Source organism: Chiroxiphia lanceolata, chromosome 2 (assembly GCF_009829145.1).
Source record: "Chiroxiphia lanceolata isolate bChiLan1 chromosome 2, bChiLan1.pri, whole genome shotgun sequence".
Taxonomy (NCBI): domain Eukaryota; kingdom Metazoa; phylum Chordata; class Aves; order Passeriformes; family Pipridae; genus Chiroxiphia; species Chiroxiphia lanceolata.
In genome coordinates, this window is record NC_045638.1 from 103,309,997 (window position 1) to 103,324,067 (window position 14,071).

At 38.1% G+C, this 14,071-nt stretch overlaps 1 protein-coding gene across 18 annotated transcripts in view; it reads left to right on the plus strand.

The window, feature by feature from the left end:
• The window catches only part of SYNJ1 (synaptojanin 1), a 54,786-nt gene that overhangs the window by 11,635 nt on the left and 29,080 nt on the right, over positions 1 to 14,071 (plus strand). For 14 of the 18 annotated variants that reach the window (XM_032678503.1, XM_032678509.1, XM_032678505.1 and 11 more), the window contains exons 3-12: positions 1,583 to 1,669; positions 2,072 to 2,339; positions 3,943 to 4,168; positions 4,794 to 4,877; positions 5,442 to 5,503; positions 5,792 to 5,888; positions 6,829 to 6,998; positions 8,847 to 8,928; positions 10,153 to 10,305; positions 13,018 to 13,183. In XM_032678503.1, coding sequence (XP_032534394.1) covers positions 1,583 to 1,669; positions 2,072 to 2,339; positions 3,943 to 4,168; positions 4,794 to 4,877; positions 5,442 to 5,503; positions 5,792 to 5,888; positions 6,829 to 6,998; positions 8,847 to 8,928; positions 10,153 to 10,305; positions 13,018 to 13,183 — 1,395 coding nt within the window. The remainder of the gene's footprint in view (positions 1 to 1,582; positions 1,670 to 2,071; positions 2,340 to 3,942; positions 4,169 to 4,793; positions 4,878 to 5,441; positions 5,504 to 5,791; positions 5,889 to 6,828; positions 6,999 to 8,846; positions 8,929 to 10,152; positions 10,306 to 13,017; positions 13,184 to 14,071) is intronic. The other 4 variants (XM_032678508.1, XM_032678492.1, XM_032678504.1 and 1 more) reach the window with 1 other exon arrangement.

The following is a 14,071-nucleotide window of genomic DNA, read 5'->3' on the forward strand; positions in this document are numbered from 1 at the left end:
CATCTTACATTAACAATTTGAAATGTGGAGGAAGAATGTGGCAGCTCTCTGGTTACCAAAGCTGAGTTTTCTAGAAGAGTACATTGATATCACTAAACCCTTGCTGAAAAACAGTTTGAAAGAACCAGCTTTTGAAGTTTAGAAGTTCTTTCCAGCCTGGTGGTCTTCTGGTTAAGAAAAACATGATTTGATGATGCTGACAAAATGTGTTTAGATTGGCTGCAGGTTCTTAACACTTATTCTGGGAGAGGATTTTGGAAACAAATCCTCATGCTGCTGTAACTCTCTTATCTTTAGCATCTGTATTACAGGAATACAGGGTGTCAGTGCAAATAGGTGAAGAAACTTCTTAAAAATCCATGTAATAAAACATTGAATAGGGTTAGATTTCAAACTGCAGTTAAATAATTGTTTCATCTCTATTGGATTTTCTGATTCACTTTGATTAAGAGAACTGGCAGATATTTGAACAGAAGGGATAGGCTTGTGCACAGGCAGGGCTATGCTGAGCTTAGGGAATAGTCATTAGGAAGAGCAATTCTAGATAAAATACAGCTTTTTTTATTCTAAATAACATATAGCTAATGTGAGAGAGGGCATAGCACAAAGCCAGGGCAGTAGGCACTTTGATTGGCTCTTTAGGTCAAATTCTGACTTTTTTAGTGTCAAAGTGAAAAGCAGATAATTTCTGAGAAGGAGACAGTGCTGGTCATTGGTGACCCAGAAATCTTGATCCCTGTAGATCCACTGCCAAAGCTGGATCCTGCTGCTTTGCAGCATCTCTCACCTGGCTCTGCTGCCAAGCTTGTGGGCCTAGCTTTTTGAGTGCTGATTAAAGGGCTAAAGTGTTACATTAACTTCAGGGTGAGTAATGGCAGATGTACTTTAATTTCTTCTAAAATATTACAGGGTGTTTTTTCAAAACTAACTGTGAAAACTGTGTTTTCTTAATCTGAGATATTTCTTTTAATCACCATTTTTTTGTGGACCTACCAGAGTTTTGCTTTTCTTGGAGTATATCTAAAAAAAGTTAAAATGCACTTTGGATAATCTTGTTTAGTTCTTTGGAGATAATGCTGCCACATCAGGGTTTTAATAGTTGGAGAAAAAAGATAATTTTTTAATGAAAAAAGCAGCATTTATGGAATGACAGAATCACAGAATATGATATGGAAGAGACTCAGAAGGCTTATTGACTCCAGCCCTCAGCCCTGCACAGGAATCATCACCAAGAGTCACACCATGTGCCTGAGAGGAGGGCATTCTCATGGATCTTAATTGCCTGTGTTGTAGATTCTTTTTATATTAAGAGATGATGCTGTAAAAAAATGCCAACATTCTCCTTTAATATCACTTGGAGTTTTTACAATTTGCTTAAAAACATAGCATGATTGTACTTTGTCATGAGATCTTCCTTTTCCATTATGAAGTGCCATATGGTCATACATTTTGATTTCTTTCCAGAAGTGTCACGTAAGCTCTGCTTTTGTAATCCCTTGGATTTTCGTTTTGGAGTGGCTCCTTCTCCCTGTCACAGTGTAGGGGCTTTTACATCATCATATCTTATGTTTTCTCTCCACAGCTTCTGCAGAAAAAGACACAATCAAGAATACCTACTCCAAAGTCATGGATGCATATGGACTCTTGGGTGTGCTAAGATTAAACCTTGGTGAGTCAAATATGTAAAACTTCAGTTTTTCATTTGGGAAAGAAAGCTATGCTGCTCCTGTAAAACTGAATCTTTGTAACAGGAACTGGGCTCGTTTGTTTCTATTTGTTTGTTTTGCTTTTTGTATTTGGTGGAGTAACTTACAACTTTGGAGCACTCCCAGAAATGAGGGAGGGGACAAAAATAACTTCCCTTTTCGCAATCCTTGTTCTTTGCAGCATAGTTTCACTTGTTTGTATTTCCTTCTCTTCTGTAGAACTTGGGAACATGTTCTTGGTATTGGTTCTTTTTGTACTTTTTTCAGGCAAATGGGTTGTCTGTGTGCCTTTGAGCATGTAAATGCAACCACACCCCACTCCACTGAGACCCATTCTCTTACCTGTGCCTTTTCTTGTTTTACAGGAGACACACTGTTACATTACCTGGTTCTAGTCACAGGGTGCATGTCTGTGGGAAAGATTCAGGACTCCGAGGTGTTCCGAGTCACTTCCACGGAGTTTGTGTCACTGCGAGTTGACCCGACAGACGAGGATCGTATTTCGGAAGTGCGCAAAGTCTTGAACTCAGGAAACTTCTATTTTGCCTGGTCTGCTACTGGTGTCAGTCTAGACCTGAGCCTCAGTGCTCACCGCAGCATGCAGGAGCACACCACTGACAACAGGTTTTTCTGGTGAGTTCGTAGTTGTTTCAGCAGGCATTAGAGTAATGAATCCTTCTACAGAAGTTTTTATCCTTGTCTTTCCCAGCTCTCACAGGTACACCTTTTTCCCGCAAATCTTGGTGAGATAGAATAGCATTACCTTAACTCTAAGGGCATAAGTATGTTACTAATGATAGGATGTTTCCATGGCCACTTGGAGTTTCTTAATGGGAAGACACAGATTTTCACTGCTGATATTATACTTTGATCTTAACAGTTGTCGTGATGTTGTGTTTCAGCTTTAGTTCCTCATAATTCTTCATCAAGTGTGTCAGCTTTTTTAAACAAATGTGGTAATGAAACCTTAAATGAAAAAAGATCCTATTTTTGAGCATTCTGGATTCTAAAATGGCATGGTGTTTATATATAGTTTCCGAGTGGGTTTCCAACGTATGAAAGCACTTCAAAAGTTTTATTTCACAGCACACTGATATTGCTGATTTTGTTGACACAGCAGGTAGGCTCTGCTACAAAGTGCACTTTGCTTGGCTGCTGAACTTGCTATCCTTTTACTGGGTACTTTTGAATAAAGTATAGGTTTTCACACAGAGGATTTTTAGTAAAAGGAATGCTGCTTTTCCTGCCGATAAGCAGCTTGAATAATGCTGGAAATACACACATGGTCATGGCAGAAATTCTGCTCCCTTCTCTTCAGCTTTTGTTAAAAATGGTCTGTGTCCATGAACCTTGAAAGGGCACTGAAGACTTGGCAGCATCCTGTTAGAACACCTGAAAAGCTACATCCTCCCCCCTCTTTGGTCCAAAATATGAGACACCAAACCAACTCTGGCATATGAACCAATGCTTCTTTACTCTTTGCCACTGTTTCAGTCAGGTGGAGGAATCTGATCAGAGTGAAGTATAAGACAAAATATGTGTATTAAGACAGAAAATAAGCTCAGGTCTTCAGAAACACTACTCCCTTGATGTAGGTTTATAGGACTTGTAGGAACCTTGCTGTTTGTCTCTGCAGTGTCTCTCAACACTTAACCCTGAAATTTATATTTACAGAAATTTGAGAATCAAGTGGCTGTGTATGTATTCCTGGAAGCCTGTCTGGGAAGTGATGTGATATGATGACATATAGTGGAAATAATCAATGTATATTGACAAGAATTTTTCCTCTAGCTTTATTTTGTGGTGACGTGAAACTGAATGGTGCTTTATCCACCACAAAAAGTAACCCTGTCATTGGAATTCTGGCTTGCTTTTTCCAGAGTCTATAATGTTTGGCTTCTCAAAGCAAGGCTGAGCAGAGAAGTGTAAACAAACTTTGAGTGTTGGTTTTTACTGAGTGATGAACAGGGACTATAAGGGTTATTTTTTAAGGTCAGTAAAATTCATAGCTTCACTCCATATTCTTATTGTGCAAATGTTTAAGCTGTTCTCATGTAAACTTTGCTATTTCAGGTATATTTAAAATAGAGCTATATCACAAAACTATAGCATGTTTACTTTCCATTTCTTATTTGTGGTAGTAGGTGTAAAATGTAAGGAGTTAGTAGCGGGCTTAACAGTTTGATCTGGATTTTATTTCCTCCCAGTTATTTCATGATTATTTTGTCCCTGATAGGAACCAGTCGCTGCATTTACATCTGAAGCACTATGGTGTGAACTGTGATGACTGGCTGCTACGTCTCATGTGTGGAGGAGTGGAGATAAGGACAATTTATGCAGCTCACAAGCAGGCAAAGGCTTGTCTCATTTCACGACTAAGCTGTGAACGGGCTGGCACCAGATTTAACGTCCGGGGAACAAATGATGATGGTCACGTTGCTAATTTTGTTGAAACAGAGCAGGTATGTTAAGCTCCAGTGCACATTGCTTGGCTGACAAAGCCAGTGTTAGCACGTGTGTGGTGTGATTTTTACTCTAAATCGACAGATCACAAGTCAAGCCGGTAACCAACAGATATTGGAATAGTTCCTTTGGTGCTAAATAAGGCGTCTAAGTAGGTTACATAATTCAATGATCTTAGTTTTTAGTGTAGCTTAGGGTAAGGGCACACAGGAGCCTGGGTTGCAGTAGCTTAAGAAGCTGTTATCCATGAGCTGAACTGCTGTGGGTGGCTGTGCTTCCCTTGAGCCTCCTGAGCTGAAAGTCTTACTGAGTTGTTTAAAACCTCTTACTCGTGGCACAGGAGTTACTCAGGCCCAAATAATAAAAGCCCGCTGTATTTCCCAACACATTGTGTGAATTATGATCCTGCGAGGGAGCATGAGAGTGCCACCATTTCTCTTAGGAATTATTCAGAGGGGCAGAGAGAAAAGCCTAGGGAACACAATAAATGTTTTAGCTTCTTTTAGTGGAATATGTAATATGTAAAAATATTTTATTTACTCCATGTTTAGTTAAAGCTAAGAAATCTAAAAGATTACACTGTGATCACTATTAACACTATGCTTTTTTTTTTTTCCTTAACAGGTGATATATTTAGATGACTCTGTGTCATCTTTCATACAGATTCGAGGATCTGTTCCCTTATTTTGGGAACAACCAGGCCTGCAGGTAAACAGGAGATACATTTAATTATAAAAGTAATTCCTAACATGTTTAAAAATACACGAATACAGTAGCCTTTGGGTTCTTCTGCACAGTTCCCTTTCAGGATGAGGTGATTCTTTGGGAGCGAGTTGATGCTGTGGTGTGACTCACTCAGCCCGCTTCTCTCAAGTCTCTGAATGCTGCTCTGCACACATTTTGAATGTCCGTTACTCTTTAGGTGTTTTCTCTTTGAAGTTCTCAGGTTTTCCTGTTTTAATTAGGTTGTCTAAGGGCATCCAAAGAGGCTGTTTTCTTCTGAATTGTTCTTGAGGAGAAGTCTTTTCAAGAAGTCAATAAGGATCAAGAGTTACTGTAATATAATTTCATCCAAGTTTTCTAGAAAGAGGAACTGATTCAGCAGCTACTGCTGTGACACAATTTTTACAGGAAAAGTTAAAAAGAGCTCATACCTCACAGGGACTCCAGGTTCTTCAGACGTATCAGCATTTTGTAATAGAACTGATGAAACATTTACATGCCTTTTACTCAAACCAAGACAAATAATTTAATGTAATTTTCATGTCATAGGTGGGGTCCCATCGTGTCAGAATGTCACGGGGTTTCGAGGCGAATGCACCAGCTTTTGACAGGTGAAAGAACATCTTATATTTTTGGTAACGCACTACAGATCTCTGATAAATGCTGCATCACAGACATGGGATGTATTATTTCAAACAGGAGGCTTTGTCTATAAAAATGTGGGATTCAGCAAAATGAGGAACTCACTGAGGATCGCTTACGCCTTCGAGTGCTTTGTTGGAAAGTGTGAATTAAATTTATAATGAAATATTTTGCAGCATCTCAGTCGGTGTTGCAGGTGTTCCTGTTCATTTTCTGCATGCCAGAAGATGACTCTGGAATTTTTCTTCTGTTAACAGGCATTTCCAAACTCTTAAAAATTTATATGGCAAGCAAATTATTGTAAATTTACTTGGGGCAAAAGAAGGGGAGCACATGCTCAGCAAAGCTTTTCAGGTGAGTGTGACAGTTCTCTCACTGTGCATATCCTTGGAGTTTGCTGGTTTGCAATGAAGCTTTTATACAGCCTTTGAAAACCAAACCAGGAATGCTGTGCTCTGGAGCAACTACCACTGGGAGTTCAAATTTGATTTATCATAACAGTGCTGCTTAAGATACATAATGTGAAATAAATTAAGAGCTCTCTGTACAATTTGTGCTTGATTCTGTTCAGATTGGTTACTGTGCTGAAAAATTATAACAGCAACATAACGTTGAGGAATTTTCAGTAATTTTCATATTTGTTTAAAAATGTAAATTTTTTTACACTATAAAATTATACTTTATGATATTTAATACTGTGATGTTCCTTTCAAATATATTTCTCTTGGAATTAATGGATCTGTTCCTTAACATTTTTTAAAAATCACAAATTAATTATCAATTTAAACATGAAAGCTGCTTCATGATTAAAAGGAAATGTTTTTTCAGAAGATGTTAACTATAAGTGACCACTTCCATTAATTCCCACTGGTTGGGTTAAAAATAACTGTCATGGTACAGTCCGTAAATACTGACAGTTTGAGGAGTTCTGTCTGAAGCCAGAGAACATGTCAATAGCCATCTGTTATTTCCCTCTCCCTTTTTCCTATTCCCTTTGTACTGTAGTGGTAGAATAACTTAGGGCATTCAGTGGGATATTTGCTGCATCCAGCTCTCCTGGCAGGAGACAGCAGCGTTCCCAGGTGCCCAACGCTTTGCCAACAAACACTGTGTGAGCACTTCAGGATTTTTCATTGAATATTAGGGGAAGTTTTACCTAAGAGAAAGCATGTAATAGACAAGATGACTAATAAAACAGCCTTTAAAACATTTTTAGCCTCTTGTTTAGCTCCTACTACTCTATGTTCAGATACTGGTATATTTATAAGTTTTTATTCTCTTTTTACAATACCAGAGCCATTTGAAAGCATCTGAACATTCAGCTGATATCAAAATGGTGAACTTCGACTATCATCAGATGGTTAAAGGTGGAAAGGCAGAAAAACTGCACAGTGTGCTTAAACCTCAAGTCCAGAAGTTCTTGGAGTGTGGATTTTTTTATTTTGATGGAAAGGAAGTGAAAAGGTTTGTGTGTATAACTTCTATATATTTCCTCAAATTGTGTTGCTGGGGTGGATTTCACCCCTTAGCAAGAAGATAAAAGACAAAAATTAAGGGAAAAAAAGTAACTTCTGTTATGGTGGTTTTTATTGTGTCCAAGATGATGCTTAACAGCTGAATTATGAGTCACCTATTTTACTCCCATTAAAATTTTTTCGCATTCTGAGTATGCTCTAAAAATCTTCGTAGAAGATCTCTGTGAAGGGACAAGAATTAATTTCAGGCCTTTGACCTCATGATTTAGTCAAAATGGTCAATTGTCATTTTTCTTACCAGATTAAAGAATGAATGTTTTTCCGTGTTCCAGTATAACGTTCTCTGTATTTCCCTCAGTGACGGAACGCACCATTTTCTGTGTGCTGTAAAAGTTCGTGTTCAGTGCAGTCCTTTTCTGAATCTGTTTGCACCTGGGTTCCCCATTTGAGTGGTTCCTTTCTCTCAAAGAGGGAGTGAGATGCCTGATTTCTGTCCTGCTCTATACTTCTGTCCTTATTCCTGGAGCAAAGACCGTGCTTGTCTCAACAGAAGGGGAGTAGGGCTGGAAACAGGCAGCATTCCTGCTCTTCTCCTTTCCACATGAGGTTCTCCCTGAGAAAGAGAGTTGCTGAGTGATGAGGCAATTGCACATCGTGCAGTGGGAGAGGAGAAGAGAGTTCCAGTGCTACTCTGTGCTCTGGCCTGGCTGTGAGATTAAATCCCCCAAGGACAGGGTTTAGTAGGCCTTAATAGGATTAGATTGAGTTGGAGGGTGCTCAAGTCCCCATCTGCTGCTCAAAATGTCACTGACTGTACTCCAAAAAGCTTTCAAAGCGGTGTGACACTTTGGATTGGGATGGAGATTCAAATAATCACACATCAAAAAGACTGACAACAGGCTAAAAGCCAAATAGGCCGTGGCTTGTAATGACTTCAAAAATTGCATTAATGAAAGACACAGTACTAATGTTTGTGAGTTCATGGACCATCTCCTTTGGGGAATGTCAGGCTTTTTTTGTATTTCAGGTCAAATGTGGAGATAGTAATGCAAAAAAAAAAAATCCTGGAGAGAGTTCTTCCAAACTTTGTCTGGTTTATGGTTAGATCTCCAAGCCAATGTGCTGAAACCTTACTGACTTCATTGGGCGAAGTGTGTAGTGAGAATGACAGAAGTAAGGAATAAGTGGGTGGCATTGGGAGAGTCGTAGGAATTTTGTACTCCTGGCCAAACAAGCATGGATGTTGCCTGACATAATCCTTTTAAGAGCTTTCCAGCAGGAATTACTGGTCTTCTCCCAAAGAAAGCAGAGCAGTTCTGAGGGCCTGAGGGCCTCAAATCTCCCTCGTGGTTTTGGGGGGAAAGGCTTATTTTTCATTTTTAATTGGGGAGGAAAGAGAAAGTAATGAGTGATTGAAATTGGCTTTAGTTTTACCACAAATTCTTCTTACTTTTAGTTTATTTAAACAGAACCAAGAAGTGTCTCTCTATATTTTTCTCATTTTTGTTTTAACAAAAATTATTTCCCTCTGAGATTCTTGGGAAGTATGTTAGCTGAATTATTGGAAAGGGAAACCTAATCGTGCATAACACTTTAACCAAGCAAGCAAGGAGGATTGCAAAAAACTGAAGCAGAAATGTTATTTGCAGAAAATGTTGTGTACAGTGAGCAGTGCTGCTCTTGGGAGCTCACCTTCTATTCCAGGCACGAACTAACAATACCCTGATTTATTGTCCTGATTCAGGTCTTCATGTCCCTGTCTTTGTTGAGGAGATAATGTGTTAAATGAGTTATTTCAGTTGTTTTCTCTCTCTGTCTCCCATTGTCCTTGGCACAGATCCCAGAGTGGTACTGTCAGAACCAACTGCCTGGACTGTCTGGATAGAACAAACAGCGTCCAGGCTTTCCTTGGCTTAGAGGTAGGAAAACCACGTCCAGCTGTTGCTTCTGTGGCACTTAAGCTGTAAGAGCAGTGTTAACTTCCCTAAGAAAAGTGAATTAACATGTTTCCCAGATGGCAGTTGGGTTTATAGTGTGATATATTGCTTGTTCTGACTTCTAGAGATCCTCAGCATGTTTAAAAATGAACAATCATGGGTGCTGTAAGGTCAAAATAAGGAAAATCTTGTTCTCTGAATTTTATATAATTAAAATGCTCTTGTTTTACCATCTGTAAGAGGAACTTCTGTGAGAACTGTTTGTAGAACAAACATATCCTATTCTAGAATATGTAGTGCTTTGTTGCTGCATTAACACAAGGGTCTTCTGTGGAATAAGAACAAATCTTTATCCACTCTTAATGTGTACAGCACTTATATGTCAAAACTTAGCTTTGCAGCTCTGTTTTTTCCTTTCTTGCCTTTTAAGAACTGGATTAATGTAACCTTTTTTTTTTTCAGACTGGGTGTGCCAAATTTTTAAGTGACGAGAACTAAATTATGGTTTAATTATGATTTCAGCTAAAATATGAGAGCTAAAAGTATAAAGCTGATTAATAAGAAGGGAAATGGTAAAACCTGAAGAGCTGCTTACCTAAATTTAATATTCTGTTTAAATGAGATACATGAATTCTTACTTTATTTAGCATGGTAGATACTTCAAATAACAAGTGTTGAGCTCTGGATGACCACCTAAAATTGTAAGAGCAAGCACCCAATTTCTGAAGCTTCTTTTCTTGTTTATGTCTTCTTAATTTTGTGTGCAAGTTTCCTTTTGTATCTTTTGTTAATTTCCTGACCAACCTTCAGAATTTTGCCTTTGTCATTCTGTGTTCATTGTTTTAGGCTCCTTTTTCTTGCCGTTGGACGCCTCAAGGTTTTGAAGATTTTTAAAAGCTCTTGAAGATAGATTTTTTTATTTAGTTTGATGAATTTTTAGATGAAAATATTTACAAATCAACCACATAATTATTTTCCTATGTTACTACCTATCTTTAAAAGAAAACAAAGTGCTGGTGCTAAGTTACATGTATGATGCAGCCTTCCAAGCATGACATGGTGTCAGTTTGTTCAGAATGATAAATATAAACCAAGGATTTGAGTTTTTTTTATGCATATGTGCTGAAAAATACAATGTACCTTTCAATAAATACAATCTATTTTAAAGATTTTTCCTTTTACAAATGTTGTGTTCAACTGTTGCAGATGCTAACAAAACAGCTGGAGGTATTAGGATTAGCTGAGAAGCCTCAGTTAGTTACTCGCTTTCAGGAAGTTTTCCGATCCATGTGGTCTGTGAATGGTGATTCTGTCAGTAAAATTTATGCTGGAACTGGAGCCCTTGAAGGAAAAGCGAAGGTAAAGTACATTTTCTCAAATGTTTTAACAGTGTTCAGTATGGGTCTTAATAAATTCTGTCATTAATATAGCAACGATGAGATTTTCTTTTTAAAAATGTGCCCTTTCTTTTGGTAATCCTAAAAAAAAATCCCCCAAAAACCTAACGAACCAAAACAATTAACATAAAACTATTGGTTGTGTTGATAACCGGATTTTGTTCCAGTAGGTCCCTTTCCAGCCATACTTCTGCCTCCCAGACAACACTGTTCTGTGTGATAGGATAAGGCTCAAATCTTCCATTTCTTTAGATCATAGTTCAGAAAAATGTATATTCAAATCAGCTTTGGTTTCTTTGAATATTTTCACTTTTCTCTCTCTACCTCTCCTGCTGTTGTTTCAGTTCCATTCACTATTTATCCTTTATTTTCTGATGTGTTCAACTGGACGTTGTTGTTCATGCTTTTAGTGTTTAAGTGTTGGTAGTAGGTTGCAGCTGGGTGGTTTTTGTTTGCATGTGCCTCCAGCTATTTCTTTTTAGTTTTGCAATTACTGAAAAAAACCCCAAATTCAGTTTCTACCCTGCTTTCTATCGTTGTGTTAACAGTTCCCTACTCCATGACAGTGTAATGCTTGGTTTCTTTTCAGCTTGTTTTGTCTTGATTGATGCCTGAGTTGTTCACATTTTCTAACACTGTCTTTTATTTTTCTTCTCACAATGTTGCCTTTTTTTGTTTCCATAATTCTTTCTCTTACCAGGTGATACCTATCACGACAAACAAATGTTGAACCATAGCAGTTTTTGCCCTTAGTTCCTTCAAAAATGTCTTTTCACACCATTCTTATTGTCAAAGAATGTGCTGCTCCTCATTCTGTGTTATCCCTTGTACTCTTAGTCACCTGTTTTGGTTTTTCCATCACTCATTTGTTCAGACCATTCCAGGGCCCTTTTCTGCACATGTGGGAGGTCCCACAGTAAGATACATAAAAACAAAATAAGTGGAATAAACTTTTTGCTTATTCAACCCTTGACTGGTGCATGCAGGACTTCATCATTTTGGGAATTGCTTGTATTTTACTGTAGAGTGGAATTTGGTTAAAGATGTTTAGTTTTATTTTCTTGCAAAAATGTCACCCAGACTATCAGGAAAACTGCAGTAAGTATTTTATGGAGTTTCTCCCCTTTTCTTGACTTTCCCATCCAACCCTCCTTAATTGTTTTCCTAAATTAACGGTTTTCTGCTGTTCACGTGGCTACTTAAATTTTCTACTTTGGAAAATGCACTTACTGTATTTCCATGTCCATTTTTAATGTTTAAAATGCAGAGTAGTAGAGTAGATGTCCTGGTTTCAGCTTGGGGTTAAACCATGACAGTCCATATACTCTGCTGTCTTCGGAATAACACTGGATCCCTGCTCTGGGACAACTGTAATTAGTATCACATCTCCTAAATCAAACACAGCATCCCTGACACAAGTCCCATCTGTTTAAAGAGGATCTTTAATGCTTGCAAAGCCATATGATACTTGCTCTAGTTTCAATGAAACCTGACCAGGTTTCTCAATATGCTCTTGAGTACTCTGATAATCTATTTTAAAATGTAGATTTTTAGTTGTATTCTCATTTTTCAAATGAAAAGTTTGATGCTTGAAATTCTTCCATTTCTTACTCGTCAGTTTGATTCTTCAAAGTCCAAGAGTACTTAGAAGGAAAAATATGAAAATTAAAGATAGGAGAAAAATTGTTTTGACCTTAAATGTGTTAATATACATTTCTATTCTGAAAACCAGTCCCTTTTAAAGTATTACAATACTCGTTACATCTAACTCCTTACCTGCTCTTTCTTTTGCTTTCTCTGGGTTCCTTTCAATTAATTGCCTGATTTATGAACGGTGAGTGTGCTTTTGGATCATAAGTTGTACGTTGTCTGCCAGGAAAGGAGCACATCCCATCAAAATCCTACTGCAATAGTGTGAGCCCTACACCTCATCCACATTGTCTGCCAAAACTCATGGTGCCAATTTACTTCTACTTAGCCTTGCAAAAAGAGTAGTTTCTTCCTTGTTGTCTAGTACAATTTGTACAACTAAATCCTGGGGTAGTTTTTTAAGCTTTTGTCTTTTTTCCTTACGAATTTAAGAGGCCTTCATGAACAATGCCTGTAGCCATTGATTTGTGTCTGTGTTCCTTCTGGGATACTGCATGAGACTTGCATGTTATTTTCAAAAGTTACAGGGTCTTAATAAATTGAAGCTATTTCTGTTTTTAACATGGATATTTCAGAATGTGAATTCTGAACATGTATATGTGCATATACATATATATTCATGTATCGTGGCATTTGGACTCAAATGCTCATCTCTCACTATTTGGGGAAAAGCCCAAAATCCCTATTATGGTCTATATGTGACACAATATGAAATTAATTTTTGAAGACCTAAGGTTTAGGAAAAAAAATTATTCCCCTCCCTGCAGTATTTTATTTAATTTCTTTTAAATCTGCTTGTTAGATGTGCCTTGAAGGTATTACTGTGTTGTTTAGCATTTGGGGGTGGGGGGGACAGCACACGTGGTAGAGTAGGCTCAGGAAACTTTATTTAACACTTAAAGAAGGAAATTGCCTTAGGCTTTAAAATCATTAACACAGTTTGCATAGATGCTACTGAATATTGCCAATGTTATTGTGAGCAGTGTCCAACATAAAATATTTTATACATGTTCCTCCCTAACAGGCTGGAAAGCTGAAGGATGGTGCTCGTTCTGTGACCAGAACGATCCAAAATAACTTTTTTGATAGCTCCAAGCAGGAGGCCATTGATGTTTTGTTATTGGGAAATACCCTAAATAGTGATTTAGCAGATAAAGCACGGGCTCTCTTAACCACCAGCAGTTTACGCGGTATGTGTCTTTCAGGATTTTAATCTGTCTCGTAACTATTTGGTGTAAGAAAGCTGTATGGAGTTTGTTTTCAAAGCACTATTGGAAGTATAAATGCTGTTTTATGTTCTCTTGGCTTATTAAACAATGAAAGTTACTTCTGCTTTACTAATAGTGCCAAACTAGCATGCTGCAGTAATTTCTTTACCTGTGTGTTATTTGTGGGTGAAATTCTATGTCAAAATCAGAGAGAGATCCACAAGAAATTCTGCTTGTGCAGAGCAGCCATGTGGGACTTGGGGTTCTGGTTCCAGGAAAGGGGTTCCCCTCCTCAGAACAGGGAGCTGAACCAGAATCCTGCATCCCCAAAAAGGTGTGTAGCCTCCATGGTCCCCAGGACTACAGTCAGTCCCATCCTTCTGTAGGTCTGATGGGCAAGGAAGTAGTGAGTCAGGTGTAGGGCTGTGGTCAGAACACTCTCGTGGGATATAAAACACAGAGGAGCTCATAGTTGAGTCTTCTTTCCAAGATCCCATGTGTTCTAAATGGTGGGTTGTTGCAAGGTTTTAGGGATTAATAACATTCTAAAATTTTCCTTCTAATTTTTTTTTCATTCTCCTGGACACTTCTCAACCTAGAATGAGGAAAAGTGTGTCAAAGCTTTGGTGCAAATCTCTGGCACAAGACAAAAATCCTTGCCCAATTGTAGTCTTCATCTTGTGGGCCCACGTCTTCATCCAATGTGGAACCTGAAAGGGTGTTTTTCTCCCATTTCTTTAGCACAAGGTTTCATGTTATTGTAACTTGCCTTGTATCTGAAACCTGCTAAATTGGCCTCACCTCAACATTAGTTGAAAGTTGTTTTCATTTCTTCTCACTTTCTCTGGGAATGCAAGCTGTCCTTTCCAT